Consider the following 19982-nt stretch of genomic DNA (forward strand, 5'->3'; position numbering starts at 1 on the left):
AGGAGATCTCTCAGATAACTTGGAATAACTGAAATTAAATTAGCATAAAGAAATGCTGGTATTCACCTAGAGTGATTAATGACAAATATTGTATAAAAGTACAGTTATTTTCTGGAAGACTTTACTATATCCACAAGTCTAGATATGATATTACAGGAATAAGTATCACTGCAACTTCAATCACACCTTAAGTGATGAATACTAAGATGCTATATTAGCATTGTAGTTATCAAAGTTAAAATGAACATTTTTGATTAGGAAAAATATAGGTAAGATGAAAGTCGCATTCTTCCTTTAGAAGCAATTTCATTAAAATAACTTCCACATCAAATATGCAGAGACTTTTAATTTCAGGAGGAAAAAACTTTTTCTTTTACTTTTCCAGAAAATAATTCTAGTGCTCACTAACCTTGCATTTTATTAAAAATGCACTGTAAGAACGGAGCTACTATTGTGATGCTCACGTCTGCTAGTGAAATGCTGGGGCATTCACATATATCAGCAGCTCTGGGACTAAACACATTGAGCTAATCTCCTGCTGAGATAATCTTCAGCACTGTATCTGCTACCCACAACAAATCCAGGTCTCATCAGATGATCCCAATGCTGATTACATGGATTTACATGAACTCACAGTAGGCAGTCAACATAAAATTTTGAACACTTCTCAAATGTATGGAAGACCACATTAACAAAATTTATTCTACTTAGTAACAATGTGGAAACCCCAAAATGCTCTGTGCCAATAACTATGACCTAGTCACATAAAGTAGATGGAGACTCTCTGAAGGTGAATTCTCCTTTCTACTGACTCTGACGCTGGACAGTTTGATCTTCAGGCTTATGGTCTGTTTCCACGTTTCTACTGAATTTCTTTTGTATGTTGACTTCCTGACTGCTCTCCTTGTGAAATGTCTGTATTTTCAATTTCCTCTGTCCTGGACTCCAACTACAATCCTCACCAACAAATCTTAATCATTACAGTGTGGTTAGACTGTCCCATTACACTGCCTACTCTGGTTTACCAACAGTGGATTTTTATCAAAACACAAAAGAAGAAAGAGCCATTTTCTCAGAAATGGAATAACGAGATCCAGGTTTTCCATCTCTGCTAACAGGTCAAGAAGATGCACATTAATGCCTCTCCTCCCCCCCCCCGTCACCAGTCAGAAGTCCAATGATGGCTTGCAATACTACCACAAGGTAAATAAGCAAAATTATTACTGTTTTACTGTGCATTGGAGATATTGCATATCATCCTCCAAGTCACAACCATAACTTGCTCTCAACAACATCCAGATGCTTTTCAAATCTTAGCACCTGCCATCGAAGTCACACACAATGCGTGTAATAAATGACATGAAGAAATACAGCTCTCTTGAGACATTATTACAAGAACATGTAGCACCACCTACAGAGGAAGAACCAAAGTTCTTAAATGGTTGGGAAAATACTGTCCTTTGACTGCAAAATTAATTGATAATTTTGTATTGCAGGTGGAATCTTATCCTGGGTGACTGGCAGTGCCGTGGCACAAAAAGTCTCACTGTACCTGTAAATAAAGTTTCTAGCCTTATCTGCATTATTCTGTTATTTCTAAGAAGAAACATAGTTACAGTAGGGGCTGGAAAACATCCTCTATACAAATATTCTACAAATATAAGGAAATATTTTAGTAAGACGATGACTGAAGCAAGCAGAAACACTCTTAATTTCAGAGTCGCTGCATAGCTTTTAAATGTCTGTCCCTAAGTGAATTATGTAACACAGATGTTGAAGTAAGTTGCAACTCTCAGTCCACAGTGATGAGATTCATAAAATAAAGTCACACTGTCTGCTGTTTGCCTCCTGATCATTATGGATATAATAAATAGCAGATGTTCCTCAAACTATTAAAAAACCCACATACCCCTGAAAACTTTGCCAGCATATCATACTACATTTCCTGAATCCCTCAAAAGATTTACTTCTAGATGTTCTGGTTTTACTTTATCAACTGAAATTCAAAGGAACAAGGGCAGTGACCATAAAAACAACTTCAAGGTGATAAGGTTACCAAAAGCAAGTTTCAGAGTATATTATTCACCTCACCATGTACAAAGAAGTCAATCCTTTCCAATTGCAACAACTTGATGTAATCTACTTAGGATGCATATAAAAAGAATTTGCAAGCTTGGTTTTGTTCATATTTGAAAGAAGTAGGATTGTTTCTATAACAAACATAACCAATCTGAAAAACAGGGTATTAAGCTTTTGAGTGAGCTTTTTCCTTCATTTTAAAACTAATGTCAAGAGTATCTCAACTGAACATATTTTGTGCCTTAGGTAAATTATTTTTTTACTGCCCCACATAAGCTTTTTAGATGTATATGTCCAAAACAAAAAAGAGCTCTAATCAAAGCACAGAAACAACGGTCTTCATCAATTTTTGCATATGCAGATGAATCACAGCAACAAAAATCTTAGCAAGTGCCTGCCAAGCACAGCTCTTACACTCTGAAAATTTAAGTTATTTAAGAAGAAATGTAATGATCACAGGATTAACTCTAACACCATGGCACAAGCAAGACAGGATTGCAAGTGTTCAGAAGTTATACTCTTGCTTATGGAAAGAATTTTAATGGATTTCTAGAAATAATCATAAAATCTAAAAGAAACTTTTAAAACCAGTGATTTATTTTTGCCAAGCCATAATCAACTGCCTTTAGGAGCTGCTTAGCTCCTTTAAGTTATACTGGTATTTTAAAAACTTTCTAGTTTTCTTTCACACTCAATATTATGCACAAAATTTGAACTTTCCAAGACTTTAAAGAAGCCTCAGCCCTCAGTTCTCTAAAGTGAGCAAACACTTCCTATTAAGTTTGAAAAGATCTGGAATACAAGTCCTCTGTAGTTGGATCTCACAAGTAAACCTGTTTGATAATGGGGTGAGGAGTGGGGGAGAGGTGGAACTAATCTTTACTTTAAAATCAGGAATTGGGAAAAACATTAGACTGCTACTGTCTCATATGCACTGGAAAGGTATCAAGAGTCAGAATCTCCTCTGACATTCCCTCTGACTGGGAGGCACCCAATGGCATTAAAAAAAAAAAAGGTTAAGCTTAAATGATTAACTGATTTACTTAAATTAAACTAATTTGCATTTTAACCCAAGCACCTGAACAGTCCTCTGTGAGCTTTTGAAAGCTCAACTGTATTCTCAAAGTGGGTACACTCAAAATACTGCACTAAACTGGTATTTTCTTCAAATAAAGTCATGTAATTGTATCATGTTCCTTTTATAAAATTTTCCATTATTCTCAATTGAGCTTTTAGGAGGAGTAAAGTAACCAATTTAATTCAGTTCAGACTTGTACTTGGAGTTTCATGCCATTTTTAAAATAGGAAAAATATCTGAATTGTCAAAGAATTGTTTCAGATTTACAGGCCTTAATTATTTTCTAAATTATCTCTTTTTTTTCCTTGAACTAGAAGATAATTCAAATTTACAAATTTTAATTGTTACATTACATACAAACAAATACAATCAGAAAAAAACATGAAATGGAAAACCTTTAGAAACAAAAAGAAACAACTAAAAGTTACATGTAGAAGCAAATTATATGTTACTGCTTGAAAGGGCTTTCTTTTCTTGATAAGATTCACAATTCTTATAATTCATACTCAGTGTGAAGTTTTAGAGTAATATGCATAGACTTAAAATATATATTTATTATTATAGTAATTCTAATAAAGGATTTTCAAGAACCATTTGACAGCCATTCAGATCAAACTTAGCAGACTGCCATACACAAAACATTCAAGCAGGTACTTTAACTAAAATCTGAAAACTGCCTGGTTTTTTTAATTTTAATTTTTATTCTTATTATTTTTTCTAGCTTATCCTGGAATTTTCCAGTAACCTCATTGCACATGTGAAAATAAGGCCATATAGACAGAAAGATGAGGCAACTAAATGCTTTCAAAACCAATGAAGTTTCATCAAAAGTCTGACCTAAACAAACAAATCCAAAAAAAGGTCTTAAGGGCTAAAAGAAGCTATGGCAAAAGTTACTGGTACTTTCTATTGAACAAAAGGCAATTTTATTACTTTTAAAATATTACACTTTCACCAACGTTTGAGCTTACCTATGCATCAGTACACTCTTAATGACTTTTGAAAACCTTGAAAGCATACCTTATTAAAAAAACCAAAAAGTAATCATGGGAAAGAAGTACAATGGCTAGAACACATTATTCTGGTTTATATTAAACTGTTTTAGAACCCCTTTCTGTTAAAAGTGTCTTTTTCTTTTCATCTAAAGCAGCAGTTATAATGAAATAGTCTGGATGAAGTAATTAAAAATATTCTTTCCTGTGTACCCTCGGGCACTGACTTTGCTCAATTTTTTGTTTTTAAAAAATAAGTTCACTTTCAAAATTCTCGTTTTTCATCTGCTCTGCAATATAACTATACATAATATTTTTCCACATACTTGACGTTGAAATAAATTAGTTGATCAAAAGACTGGAATACAACAGGATAGGAGGTATTCTGGTCAAAAGAAAAAGGCTAGGTAATAACCCAATGTCATTTTTCCATTTTGATTCTGAAGTTCTTTGCAAAAAAAAACCCAAAACCAGCCAAGCAACCTTGTTGCTTTCTAAAAATACAGGAATTCCACTTATTATTTCACAACTAGTTTATTTTTATTTATATAGTCAAATGTATGCTTCATTGTTTGAGTGCATATAATTTTATCTAAATCCTGGACACCTACTGAATGAGCCACTTCAATAGCAATTGAACATTTCAATCACTCTTTGTATAGAGCACATTCTCCTGAAATCTGCATTAAACAAATTAGTGCTGCCATCTGGTCATAACTAAACTGTTCTCCATTGCAGAAATAGGCAAACACTCCACAAAATAGGTGTCTGGATGATTTACCCAAAACAAGCAAGAACAAGCACTCAGCAAACATTGTTTGCTTTAATGAATCTCCTCCAATCCCCAAGCCATGAGGAATTATTCTCAACTAACAGAACCAGTTAAATTTGCATTACACTGCTTTTGGATGCTCTAATGAAGTTACCTGTCATTAATGATCCAGTTCAGACACAGATTGAGAGAATTAAGGTTTTTGCATCTCTTTACTATTTCCATCACGGTTTCATTGTCCAGTTCTGTGATATGACGTAGATCCAAGCTTGAAAGATTTCTTAGCTATTGAGACAAATATGAGAGAAAGAAATAATCTGAAATTCATTCACATACATAACTGTTGAAAAAATTGCTAATTTTTTTGGAAGTTGCACAGTATGTGCAAGCTAGTCAAGAAAGATATGATTACTGTATCTTTTACAAAAAGCAAACATATCAGAGATAGTCACAGAACTCAGCTTGAACAAAGTTGTGATTCAGGCACTCAGTTACTACATAAAATCCAGACATTCTCACTCAAGGTGTTATAAAATCTACAATAAGGGCCTAGGCCCTCCTCCCCTTAAATACATGGAGTGTAAGATACCAAGGTAAAATATCAACTCATTTAGCCATAAGAAAAATAGGGCATGGAAGGAAGTGAAACAGCATTTTTGTGCTTAGATTCAAATGCAATGCAATTAATGCTCCAGAGTATAAGGCTTTCAAAGTAAACAAATAATGCAAACTCCCTGGAAAATATAGTATTTATACTGTAGTCTCCCCTGCACAGTTATCAATAACAGATTAGATAGTCTAAATAACAAAATTGGAGTCACAAAACAATATGATTAGGAGGTAAGCACTAATTAAACTGACTTATTACTAGTGTTAATCATTCTTGTGTCCTTCAAAAGCAAACCCTTTTACAACTTTTATGAGTTATGGATGCAAAAAAAAAAATAAATTACAGACTTCTCCAGTATCACTTTAGTCATAATAACCTCCAAGTACTGTTTGCTTTTTAAGCTGTCTGAAATAATCTCTGTTATACTCTGGGAAAATAATTGCATTAGGCAATATTGACACTTTAATTAAATTTACTTTCCCTGTAAGAGAGAAAAAATGATCCTCATCAGTGATTTAAGTCACTAAGGATTTGATTAGGTAAAGACATCCAACTGAGATCACATAATTGGTCCACTTCAGTAGTTAATTATTAAGTCAATGCATTTAGGACAGGTGGGTAGGGGGAGAGGTGGCAGCATGGGGTGAGAAGAAAAGAGGAAAAGGAAGAGAACAGGACTTCAAATGTAGGTAGCCTTCCACAGAAACTGGAGTTTTGTTCTTTAAGTTTTTAACAGGCTCCAAACAAAAGCCAAAGATAAACCACATACCGTTCCCAAAAATTCAGCAAAACAAGAGTAATATCAAGAATCTCACCTCTGAGGAACACCTGCAGGGTACATCTACAGAATGTAGGACAATACTATTTCTATTATTATGATACTACTACAGGTATCACTGTGGAGGTAACTTGCTGTATTTCCACTGAAATTCTGATAAACATTTGCGTATTAGGGAGCAGACCATATAGTGATTGATACTGTGTTGGTAAAGAGACACCTTTTACAAGCTCTATTTTCATTTCATACATACTGCACCAGCATGAAGTTTATCTTCTATGTGCCAAAAAAAGCTCATTACCAATTTCTCACTTTTTCCTGTATAAATTACAAGGGGAAGCTTCCAGCAACTGTAAATTTCCTCACCTTCACAAAGCTATTCATACTAGATATTTCAGCCTTTAAACCATGCAGGGAATAATGTGGTCTATGCCTATGACATATAAAATACACCTGCTAGACAATTCAACAATGACTGTGTTCTATAACATTAAACTACTAAAGCAACTTAAAGGACAAATAGAAAATCTTCCCACTTAAGAAAACCCCAAGCTTTCTTTCTCAAAAACATTCTTCTTACGAGAAGATGGCAATACTGGTGATTTTTTGGCCATTATTATTACTTACAGACTAAGCCATACAAATATACACTAAAGTATCAATGCATGGAAAAGGGCCAGTGTTCCTTTAAAAAATGCCCAAAACCTGTGGTTTCAAATCAGGTAAAGGTAACAACCATGTATTATCTACCTCAATGATGCAATGATGAATGCAGCAGAAAGCATTTGTGGTTTCCTAGGAAAAAAACCACCGACATTGCATGGCTGGAATCAAAAACTAAACTGATTTCCTAGAATTCCTGTCCACCAAATAAATAGGGTTTTCAAGGTAGATTTTGTCCTTTACCATCACAGGAGAATGATCATTCCCTCATTGCTTCTTTCCGTCACACTAGTAATAGTCTAATATATTCAATATACAGAAACTCAACCATCACTTGTCTTTTTTACTGTCACATTCCTTCATTTTAAACACCTGATCTACTTGACAGGTTAATTCTTCTTTTTCTCAGGCACAACATATTCAATGAAGAAAACCTTTGTGTCTGAGAAGTTTGAAGAGACTGTTTCAGATTGATATATACACAAGTATAATATGGTCTCTACAACCTCAAAATTGCCATTACAGAAGTGTCAATGGCTTTCAAGACCTGCAGAACTGAATACACACTTGCTTTTGAGACAATTTGGGATAAATCTGAATATGACAGTGAAAAAAATACCTCCCTGCCCAGTTAAGAGGTATCAACATCTCATTACTGGTGAGAAAATTGCAATAAATGTGTATGCAATCATTTTTCATTAAAAAAATATATATACCTTAATGACAAATTTCATACTTTATATCTTACCTGAGAAGTAATTTTAGGGGAAAAATCACTACTATGAAAAAATTGGAAGAGAAAAACACGTAAGTCTTACATTCTAATTTTAACCCTCACAGCTAAAAGAAGTATGATGTTAAAAAGAAAATCCAAAATTCTCCAAAGCAAACAATTAAAAAACCCGATGCTAGACTCTACAGTGCATTCAAAAATTCTGATATTAAAATAGTGTACCTTTAAACAGAATTTATTCAAGAGAATGAGTATATAAGTCACAGAATATCCTCTATCTTACAGAATTAGGATGCATAATATTTTTCCTTTTGAGTTTAATTTTTTTTTAATCAAACTTATTTTGCTCATGCAGCAACACCATTTTACTGAGCAATTTCAGGGCCCTTCTTCTGCAGATATCCAAGGTTTTCTTGAAATCTTAATTTTATAGCTTTGCAAATAAGCATGCATGAGCAGAATTCAAACTTTGACCTCAGCTACGTCAGTCAAAATGTTTTAATGGAAAAAGGAACATGTAATGTGACAAAACACACAACGCAAATAAGTGGGCAGAGGGTTTAAAACATAAAACAGAAAATAACAGAATTTTAAAAAAGCAGCAACACTTAAACTAATTGTGTATAGTACTTACAAACACATTCTTGCTGAAATTACTGATTATCACACACAAAAGTAATGATATCATTACTTTTGGATCTCAGATATTTTAAAATATGCTAAAACCTTTGGGGTTTTAAATACTTTGGTTGGTTGCCTTAAATGAAACTTTATGCCAAATGAGATATTTGAAGATTCAGAGATTATCATACTGTTTGTGTGCCTGAATGTCATGCAATTAATAAGATTTCTCTCTTGACTACAGAAACTTGGAACATTAATATATGTGCAGTGCTTTAGGTGATAGAAAGTTACTATTACCATTGGGATCATAGGTAATTTAAGGGTGGGTGTATCAACTCCTGTGAATATTTAGATGTGATTGTATTGAAATTGCTAATATAACGGCTACACAAAATTTTTCCCATTGCACACTTCCACCATTCCTGTACAGATATGCTGCCCTAAAAAGCACAGGAGAGAAGAGAACTATAGAATCATTTATGTTGGAAAAGAACTTTAAGCCTGAGTCCAACTGAAACCGAAAACTGCCAAGTCCACTGCTAAACAATTCATGTAAGATTAATCCTCTTCAGTATGACAGCCAAATAATTTCAGAAGGAAAGTCCTTATAAGGACTTAATGAGCTTTAAACTCAGATCTTTTGCTAATTAAGCTTATTTTTTTTGACATTCAGTGTATACATGCCTTCAGGGAATAAACTGCTCTCTGACTTAAGTCTCCAAAAGCAAATGAATGATTTCAGGAAATGAAAAACAGCAACATGAAATGAAAAAACTGTAAACCACATTCTTTGAGTTCTAATGTCTATAGAATCTATGAACTATTTTTTAAAAAGTCACTCACATTCATTAATTTTTAGGGAAGAGCTGCCATAACTGAACTACACAATTCAGGTACACTGTGATCCTAGAACAGTAATCATACATGGCCTAAAGAATTGAAAAATTATTGAATAGTTACAAAGGAGACTATTTTCCCAAAGACTGATCAAAATGTTTTGCATATTAGCAAGTTTTAATTTCAATTCTTAGGTACTGTGAAACATTAAGGTTCCATTGCTTATGTAACAAACAAGCAATCAAAAACTCTGTTGCAAGAACAAAGATTTAATTTCCTCTAGAGGAGGGACTTGGCACAAACATATAAACTGGACGTATACAATCTGTGTTACAAGAATTATTTCCAGTTTATAAACTATAAAAGTTGCTGTAGAATCACATTTTTACTGATTCATAGTTTACATCTTTATGTTATTTACTGTCAAGTAGTTCTAATGAATTTTTTTGGGGCGGCAGAAGGGAAGTGGAAGTTTCCTAGATCCAGCACTTTCAACCATGCAATATCTCTGCAATGTCTTCTTTACTTCATTGAAAGAAATGGCAGTTGGGTAAAACCATCAAATTCTTCAGAACAGCAACAAGAATCTCTTAAGAGGGACACAGGCAACTTCATTCAACAAAATCATCAGGTTCAGTTTGACAAGATGCAAAAAATGTTCACTTACACAGCACCATATCAGGTAAAGTTTCAAGCCAACACTCATGAAGAACGCCCCAGAATCACAGTATTCAAAAACCCTCACTTAATGCCTTTTTTCTGTCACTGGAAGACTAATATTTAAAAGGACACATTACTAAAGGCCAACAGATTGAAATAAATCATATTTCATCATATGAAATTCAGCCTATGATACAAATTGATTAAGATACTGTTTTCTCCATATCTAGCCAAAGAACAGCAATCATGCCCTTAGAAAGCTTAATGACTTTAAGATCAGAATGTATGCTGAAACACTATCAGAAAAAGAGCAAGAAGCAGAACACCTGGTGTCAAAACAAATCATTTACTAGAAAGAAACCATACATTACTCCAGTTCAGAAAGGCTCTTGTAAAATCAGTTCTGTCATGTGTAGATAATCATTATGTATCTGTCACACTGATGATGTCTGCACTGAATGAGCCCAAAAAAATTACTCCATAAATCTAAACTTTATTGACTTCATACTGACCACCAACTCAGACACAGGTATGACTAAGTTGGATTGGACATGGGTAACTATTATGAGATGAAGAAGTGAAGATCACATTATTCCAAAAACAGTTCTTAGATTAACTGTCTTCATGCATTGGTGATTAGCAAATAAGTTAGAAAATTTTTTCTGTCGAGATTCTGTGCAAGTACTCATACATAAATAGATGTCTGTAACAAAAATTACCAGACAGACTGTCTGAAGTATACGGCATAGAAGAACAGAGTATAATGCTACAAACTTATTACCCTTGCATGTATATCAGAAACCAAAGAAGCCAAGGAAGTGGCTTGGCAAAAAAATTATATCTAGATGTCATGATTTGCTGATGCCAGCTGTAAAAATTCCATAAAAAATGCAATAATTAAACTGCTGAGAAGCAATTACCACAACAGGGGAGGAAAATGCCACTGCTCTTGAGGTCAAAGATGTAACATTGCAAAATCACTACCTCACTAAAAAGAATACAAAGTTTCTTATTCCCACATAGTTAATGAACAAGATTACCCTTCTGACTGTTCTGTGCCCACCACAATCACCTAACGTGCACAGGCACTTTTCACATTTGTATTATCTTCACACTTACAGGAAAAGCAAAGTAAAAAATAACCAGAGATAAAGTCTTGAGAGACAAGCCTGCGTGGATGGAAGAAAGAGTGCAAACAAGAAAAAAAATTATACGTAGAAAGCTATTTAAATAATAAAAGAAGTTATAATAAAAGATAAAACAAGAAAATAGCAAGTGGACATGTGATTAAAATAGAAGATAAACTAAAAATAAACTACACATGTTCTTCGTGCCTGCACAGAAACAACACAGATCTAAGTGTTGGACTAAATACTCTGATGTCATGGAGGAGGTGATTCACTTCTTTTCTAACAATGTCTGACACATTAAAACTAAAGGAAAATGAAACACATCCAGGTCATCATAACAAACAACTGGTTTTAACTGACAGTCTAACTGTGAATTGCATATAAACACATTTTTTTTCCCTTTCTTTCTGTGTATGTACAGGAAGTGCCTCTCATCTTACCCAATAATCATTATTTACTTTAACTGTATTTTTTTCAGTTTATAATAACTTCAAGGAAAAAAGGCACCAACGTGATGACATGGTCTGTTCAAAAAGCAAATTTTTTTTGACTGTCATTGTGTTCAGTAGAAAAAGAGTGAAAATAAACCCTGAATGTTTCTTCTTTTTCTTAAGCATACAACACTTTCTCTTCCATACCCCACAATTAGCTATTAAAAAAAGCTCTGCAAAGCAGCAGTACTGTAATTTAGAATTTTTCAAGTGGCAGTATTTTTAAAGAGAGCTAACATTACTAGGGGGAGAATACAGTAATAATAAACCACTCGATTTTTACACATCCATCAGCCTCAAAGCAATTTCACAACCGAGGCCACTGCTGTTATCTCCAGTTTGCACACAGGAAGCAGGACAGAAGGCAACTACCTCTGCACAGCCTGAAGGTACACACTCACAGGCCACAGAGAGCAAACAGCAGACTCCACATTCTCTAGGAACTCCAGACTGGAATTACTACTAAACACTTATGAAACACCAGTTAGGTACTCAACACAAAACCAACCACAGATGGTTAGAACAAAAAATTATGTTGTCAACAGATGAATTCTGGGAAAGAGAGATGCAGCAGATAATGTTACTACTTGCTACAGGTCTTTCTAAAAGGCCTGCCCCGTTTTTCTTACGAACCCCCTTCAAGTATTGAAAGGCTGAACAAGGTTTCCCTCGAGCCCTCTCCAGCTTAGGCAATCCCTAACTTTCAGTGCTGTCACATCACTGTCTTTGCAGTATTCACAGCCTACAGAAGTTGTACAGATACAGCTTGAGGGAAGGAAACAGAAATACCTTAATCTCAAGTCCCAGCATGCACCAATTACTTACAAAGTGATTACATACTAAAAGTCTAAGCACCCTCTTAGATATTTTCTGAAGGACTATGTTCAACAGGGTCACTCCAATGTAAATCAGGATTTCTAATAATTTATTAGTATTAAACACATGAAAATCAGAAACCCATTAATAAAAAGTCAAGCTCTTGACTCTTCTTCAATCTAATAAATGTGATTATAAAGCCATTTTGTTGAAGGATAAGACATCTAACATTTATTAAATAGTCAATAAATCTAGGTCAGAATAATTCAGGAATAAAAACATGTAGCTGAAAAGTGATCTTAGTAGAAATTTCCTACAAAGCCTTGGACTACATACCCTGTCTACGTAAAATGTCTAAATTTAGTACCTCCTATATTTATGTTGTATATATAAACATAACCTATAGTTATATATAAGTAGTTTTCATAGGGCATGAATATATTTGTATTTCTTTCTCCAACAGACATGCACACCTTTTACTCATCACTTCAATACACAGTGATTTTGAAATTGCATCCTTTGAGGTCCTATAACTTTACCATACAAATTAATTTCCCTGGCTTATTTCTTTTTGCATGTGTTCCAAAATGTTTTCAATTCTTCTGCAGCTTCAGCTAAGCAGCTCTAAAATTATGAAAGTAATTTACGGATATGCTGAATGGTTCTGTATAACAATAGGAGACCTTCAGAGCTGCATCAAGAAAGCCTTTACTTTCACCAGTCACACTCCATTTTCATTAAATATGCTCCCTACTTCCTACCTCAAGATCTCTTTAACCATTTTCATGTTTGCATGATCCCCAGATTTACTTTCAGTTACAAATTTTAATTAGATGGTGTTTGTTCACCTCATCCAAGTCATCCATTTTATTGAAAACTTAAATTACTTTCTGCAGATTCACTCAAGTAAGCTCTCCAACACATCACTCACTCATCTCATGCAAAAGAAAAAGGAAAGAAAATAAAATATATCTGTGTCAAATAAGAAGATTAATATAGTCAAAATTTATGTACACAGGGGGTACCCTTCTGCAACCAGAGGTCGGTCTAAATCTCTTGCAATTGGAATTTTGTATTTTAAAATGGAATTTTGTTTTGTTTTGTTTGCAATGGAATCAACTGTAATTACAAACTTTAAAGAGTTTTGACCTGACGATCACTGTTACTTGTGAGAAAATGTACAATCCCATAAATATATTTTAGGTAAAGTGTTTTTATACAGTGAAATCGAAATAACACAAAGTTCATTCACTTAATCATGTTTCTGTCCATGTAAGCACCATAAATCACATGCATTATCTTATCTGGGCTGACACCTATGACACGGCTATAGTCCAAAACACTGGTGACCAGCAGAAAGGAGTTATGATACTTACGTTGGTAAGGTGAATGACTCCTTTTGAAGTAACAGAGCAGCCCATGAAACCAACATACTGCAGCTCAGGGCAATGTTCAGCAAAAGCTTTCACGGATTGATCTGTCACCTACAGAAAAGATAAACAGGTTACAGTTGAATAGGTGATATAAGCACATACATAACATAGCTTAAGAAGTTTTTATGTAACATTGGCTCATTTAGATTTTTAGTACTATTATTACCAGCACTATTATTTGTTTCAAGAGTTTGAGAGAGATTACTGGGTTTGCACAGTTTGCATGGATATGCACGGACATATATTCATGAAAATTAGGAAGAAAAAATATTTCTGGCAGAAGGCAGAGAAAAAAGAAATACAAGGCAAGAGATGATAGCCACAAATTCAGATCTTACTGTCAACCTATTTATGTGCAAATCATCCAAGAGACAGTTCTATTCACTATTTTCATAAATTATATACAAAAATGAAAATACAAAAAATTAGCTATTGTCATCCCGTAAATTCATACTATACCCATCATTGACTTTGCAAATAATTTGAATTGTGTGCTATCTTGAATTTATATGCCTTGTCTTATATTTCTTTTTAACTAAAACACAGCAACTGAAGATTTCAACTTAAAAGTTACATTACATCTGTTTCTCACGAGAGACTAGGTAATGTCATGGCAACATAGCACTGTGTCAGTTATCAACAAATGGAGATGTTATCTAGTTTATTATTGAGATTTATTTATTTATACAACTATTTTTCATCTATAATTAAGATTGGTAAAATATAATAACTATAAAATACATCTATTTTATAAATACATTGCTTTGTAAGTAGATATATATGATCAAAAGCAACTTTGTGAAGAATGTAATAGTGACACAGGTGCACTTAAAACACCTACACACCTTCCTGCAAAGAAGTAAGGTTTGTTTTCTTCTTGTTTTCTTTTTTCTTTTTTTTTTTTCCTCTGAGAGGTATATATTCCCAGTGCAAATGGCAGTAATGAAAAACCATATACTGACTGTGGGACAAAGCCTGTATTTTCCAGCTACATGGCTCAGGAATGTCTCACTGTGCCTGGAATCCTAACTCCTGAATGCTGAGAACATTCAGAATTTCTATGGATGTCTTCCTGTTGCCACAAAATCAAAAAGCAAAACAAATTTTGAAAGACACAGTATACAGCTGAGCCTCAGGTGAATTCATATAGGAACACTATTCCTGCTGTGCTTTGGATCACCATCACCTAGAGTTCCAACTTGACCAAGATGTCACATTCCTGCACCCTAGCAGCATACGGTGACCTTGGTGAGAACTCTGGCAGAACAAGTTTTGAAAAGATAACCCAGAGATATGGGTTTATAGGCCCACTACCACATAAAAGCTGTATTGCTTTGGGGTTACTGAAAATTGTTACAGACCTAGTGCAGTTTTCTCAAAGCAACAATTCTCAGCAGCAGAGATTTTTACTGCTGCACATCTGCCAAATAAAAGGCAAGCCTTTTCGTATTGTGTATTTAGAACCCAATTAACCTGAAAACAGTCCGGAAAGGAAAGGAAAAAAGGTTAGCTGAACAGATTCAACCAAAAAAATTGGGTGGTGATCATGGGGTGTCCGCAGAGACCCATGTCTCAGGTCTCCCTGCATGAACAAAAGCAAACCACTACGGTAAGAAATTTCTTCTCTGATTCAATCTGACACAGCCTCACATTTTTACTTTGCCCACTCTTCTCAGCTAAAGACAGCCACATCAACTATTACCTTTTTTGAGATATTGATTACCAAAAACCTGTGACAAATACTATCACAAGTCAAAGGCTTAGAAATTTACAGTACTTACGATGCTACCAGAACCAAAAGAGGGCTGAAAAAAATAAATCTATCCCCTATAGAAAAGAAATTAAAACCTCCAATTCATCAAATAATCTTGGAGAAGGACTCTATTACAATCTTAGTCTGCCCTTCCTACAGAAGATTCAAGTGTAGTTCTTTGTTGCAGACAGCTTTGTCCTAAAATGTAGTAATGAAAAATCAGTTGCATAAATGCTTAATAACACAAATTCATTACAGAGCTAAAAACTTCAATCTACAAATAATTTCTTACTTATAGCTAACATTTAGTTGCATGAAGACTTTGAAAAATGGCATTTTGGATGCAAATTATAAAATTACTATGTCTTAAAAGATCTTCTTTCCATACTATAGTGTTTTCTGTAATCTAAACAAAACCTGTGGAAAAAATAATTTTAATAAAATTAATAGCAGTAGATTATGACCATTTATATTAAATAGTTTACAGATTAGCAGTGAACTTTTTCAGTGCTTTTAAAATAAGAAGCATTTTTTAAATCAGAAAAAGATTCTTCATTACCTCTGTATGCCTCATGATTTTCCAGTCAAAAGGAGTGTGATATAACCTGATTATGCTTTACAATTACTGTGGTAGCTCAGACACATATTTTGCTACTGAAAACAACCTGCTCTTAAATCTTGACTTATAAATAAAAAAGCAGTGTTTCTGTCTTTTGTTGTCAGACAATAAAACTCCACTATCTGGAGAAGATTACTTCAACTTTTATTGGGAAACACTGTAAAAATTGTTTAAATCAACTGTACCTTCCTCTCAGCATCCTTTGTTATACCAGTATGTAGGAATGTATTACTTCTTTTTCAGATCCTATGTCATTTATAGCAATTATTTTTTTAATAACATTCTTCCTATTCAGACACCCTGTAATGAAGACCACTTGATATTCTGTTTGGTTAAACACTTAAATTATGACTCCACTTTTCTATGATTGAATTAGCTGGGAAAGAATACGCATGTATGTATTTCTGTATTTGCATACACACACACTTGCAATTTCATTAAAATCAATTTCATGGCTTCTCCTAAGATGAATGTAAGAGACTATGCATGGAAACACCAGATCAAAATACCTGTAATGCAAACATCTCCTAAAAGGTTAAAAGGTAACATTTACATTATATCTTTTTGTTGTTCTTTTTTTGCAGGATTTGGGGAAAAGAAGAACATGTAGTGATTTGGAATTTATTTAAAATGTACGTGTAAACTGGTAGTCAAGTAAAATTACCTAGTATTCATCTAGAACAACAGACAACTAAATCCTATCAGTCCTTATTTATATATGGCTCAAAACCATAATGATACAATGTTGGTATGCATAAGTTTGGTTGGTTTGGGGTTGTTTTTTTTTTACACCTATTTGTATCAAGGAAAAAAAAAAAGTAAAGCAGGTAAAGTTCAACCCTATCTGAAAAGGTGATCAGACATTGGGATGGGCTTCCCAGGGAGGGGTTGGAGTCCCTGTCCTTGAAGGTGTTTAAAGGAAGACTGGACATGGCATTCAGTGCTGGTCAAAGCTTGGACTTGGTTACCCCAGAAGTTTTAACAACCTAAATTATACTGTGATCTGTGATACTGAAGCAACAAAGTTAAATAAAGTCCAAGGACACTTCTAAGACCAGAAACATCTCTTCTTCTGCTTAACTAGGCTTTCTTCTTACTCATCATCTGCAGCATGCAGCACCGATGCAGATACAGACTTAAAGTTCTGTAATAACTCCAACATGAAGCCTGGGATTGCTATTTCTATCAGAAGTAGGTGCCAGATATAGTAACCTCTTTTACCGTATGAATGTGCTTTATACTTCCAAGAAATCATCTGTTCAGCAGAATGAAAGAAAAGTGAGTGATGAAAAAAAAAAAGCACGGAAAATTAGCAGTGATATGTATACAATGATTATGCACCTCAACACTGCCTCTTTGTTATGCAATGTGTAGCTGTATGCTAAATTGTCACTACTCAGGAGATAGAACAGGTACATAAAACACGTATTATAAATATGGCTTCTGCGAACTAACAAATTTTTAAACAACTGACATTCTGATGTATTAAATAAACAGATTAGACTAGCATAATCTAAAACTAGATTACCATAAAAAAACCCTGCAGTTCTACAGAAATGACCCTTGTCAACAAAGGCAGAAATTCACACACAATTCTATTATAGATCACAGTACTGTTCTTCCAAGAATCTTTAGTAATTGGATTGTCTAGTCGACCTTCACTGACTTTCATTCATCGTGTCTTGCTTCATGTTAGACTTGCTTTGAAAAAGTAATATAAGATGATGAGGACAGATTTATAAGTTATGCACTAAACCATTGTGAATGGGAAATACACTGGTCTGGAACTAATGGCACAGATTTTGCTCCTATCAAAAAGATCTATGATAAGTGAGATATGATTTAATCATTTTCTTTTTATGTATTGCAGCCTATTATATATGAATTCCAGTTCTGCATTGTTTTACGGAAATTCAATATTTTGCCTACTCTGAATTAGATTTTATACATATTAGTTTATTTTACATTCTATTTAATAAATGAAAGTGCAAAAAGGAAAAAGCAGAGATGATAATTCAAAAAGAAAGACTGAGGTGCAACAATAAAAGCCACTGAAATTCCAGCTAAAAAGCCTGACAATTGATGAACACCTACAGAAGCTAAAACAGAAGTAACTGCAAAAAAATATAGGAATATCAAAAGCAACTGGCACAGAACGAAGTTTAAGTTCTCTTACTTAAACAGGTACACTACTTATTGTCTGTAAGTAGATCTTAATATGCAATTTTTTCTATGCAATATACAAAAATAAAAGTTGCCAAAATATTCCTCAGAAGAATAAACTCTGCTAGAGTAAAAATATGCTGTTATGTAAATACAGAAGAGTCATGAAGCTAAGTATTCACTATACAAGGCAATACTAATGGTAGAACAAACCCTTTTTCTCCCAATTCCTTACTCCAAAAATTTCTTCTCCATTTTGGTCAGTTGCCAGCTTAAGCAAACTTTTTTCGGGCACCAAAGGAAGAAGGAAAGAGCCAGGGAGGGCTTACTAAAATTCAGTTTTTTTATCTGAAAAGAGATTAAGTTTGCAAAAATCTCATCTGCCAATTCATTCCTCGAACTTTCTTCCCTTACCTATGCAATGTTATCTGCTACAGATTGAGGCCCACATGCCTCCCACTCTGAAACCTGCCCCGCATGAAGCACGGGGCTACACCCTCCACGACAGTGCTTAAGGTCTCACATCCTCAATGTGCATTTCCCTGGTCTGTCTCCTCCAAAATCCTTGAGTGCCATAACCTACAATGATGTGCAGTTAGTCTAAATGCTGGTATAGTTTTGGTTTAACTCTTTTTTACCAAGGCTTCTAGAATACATTAATTTCAAAAGATGCAGGCAAATTACACAAAGCAAAAGCATTTCCAAGGGACTAATTTAGATCACAGCTGAATTCAACTGAATTCACAAGTGCACAATACATACAAAAAAACAAATATAAAGCAAAAATGTTTATATGCTGTAAACTGAGGCAGTCAGGCTACCACTGTTCTACCAGCAGGAAAGAAATTAGATATCATTACATGAACATCCTAAAAAAAATCACAGTAATGAAGCAGTTTTGAGAGAAGATGGTTTACAACATGTGTGTGCTTACATAGGTACTTCCTACTTAGCTTAAAATTTGCCTTACTATCACTGTACTAAAATTATCAAATGATTCCTCTTTCCTACAAAGGGAAAGATTACCTTGCCTCTCTTTTGACTAACACTTTCAAAACCACATTTTAGAGTCAAAAGGAGGGCAAAAAGAAAGACCAAAATATTACAGTATAGTACTAATAAATTTTACACAGTTAAACTAAAGCATATACTTTAAAATATTTAACATTATACATATCTTCCTAGCTCTGTGAGTAGGAAATTACAAGTAAATTTTGTTATAATTTAAACACATTAAAATTTAAGTAAAAATTCAATTTCATTTTTAAATTACTTTCCACAGGAAGCTGCAATACTCAAAGTATTTACTTACAGATTTAGTCCTAGCGATCCACCAAACAAACCAGGGCACTCATTAGCATCAGTTCTTACCAATATTTTAATAATATAATTTCTTAGGAATACATTATACTATTAAATTGACCATAAATATAAACCAAACTAATTTTAAATTAATGGTAATTCAGCACAAACTTATTTTAGAAATACACAGAAATAAAGACTGCTTTATACAAATACAGGCCTCTTTTGCCACACCTCCCTCAGAAAACAAAGGGCAGAAATGGTGGAAAATAAAGTTTATGTTCGGAAGATTTATTTAAAACTCAAACTAGAAAGGACTTTTCCTATTTAACAGGACTGATACACTGCCTGATTTCCACAAGCATCAACTTAGATTATATTTGTCATAAAAGCTGTGACAAAGTAATTATTATTGGCAAACATGCATTTAATTCATGACCCCATACTGC

At 34.0% G+C, this 19982-nt stretch overlaps 1 protein-coding gene across 1 annotated transcript in view; it reads right to left on the minus strand.

Moving 5' to 3' along the window:
• FBXL17 (F-box and leucine rich repeat protein 17) overlaps positions 1-19982 on the minus strand; it is a 270391-nt gene that overhangs the window by 173379 nt on the left and 77030 nt on the right. Inside the window, exons 5-6 of the mRNA XM_084225368.1 lie at positions 13640-13747; positions 5076-5206 (exon numbers count right to left, since the gene is read on the minus strand). Of these exons, the coding sequence (XP_084081494.1) occupies positions 5076-5206; positions 13640-13747 (239 nt within the window). The remainder of the gene's footprint in view (positions 1-5075; positions 5207-13639; positions 13748-19982) is intronic.

Source organism: Fringilla coelebs (assembly GCF_963513975.1).
Source record: "Fringilla coelebs genome assembly, chromosome: Z".
NCBI lineage: Eukaryota > Metazoa > Chordata > Aves > Passeriformes > Fringillidae > Fringilla > Fringilla coelebs.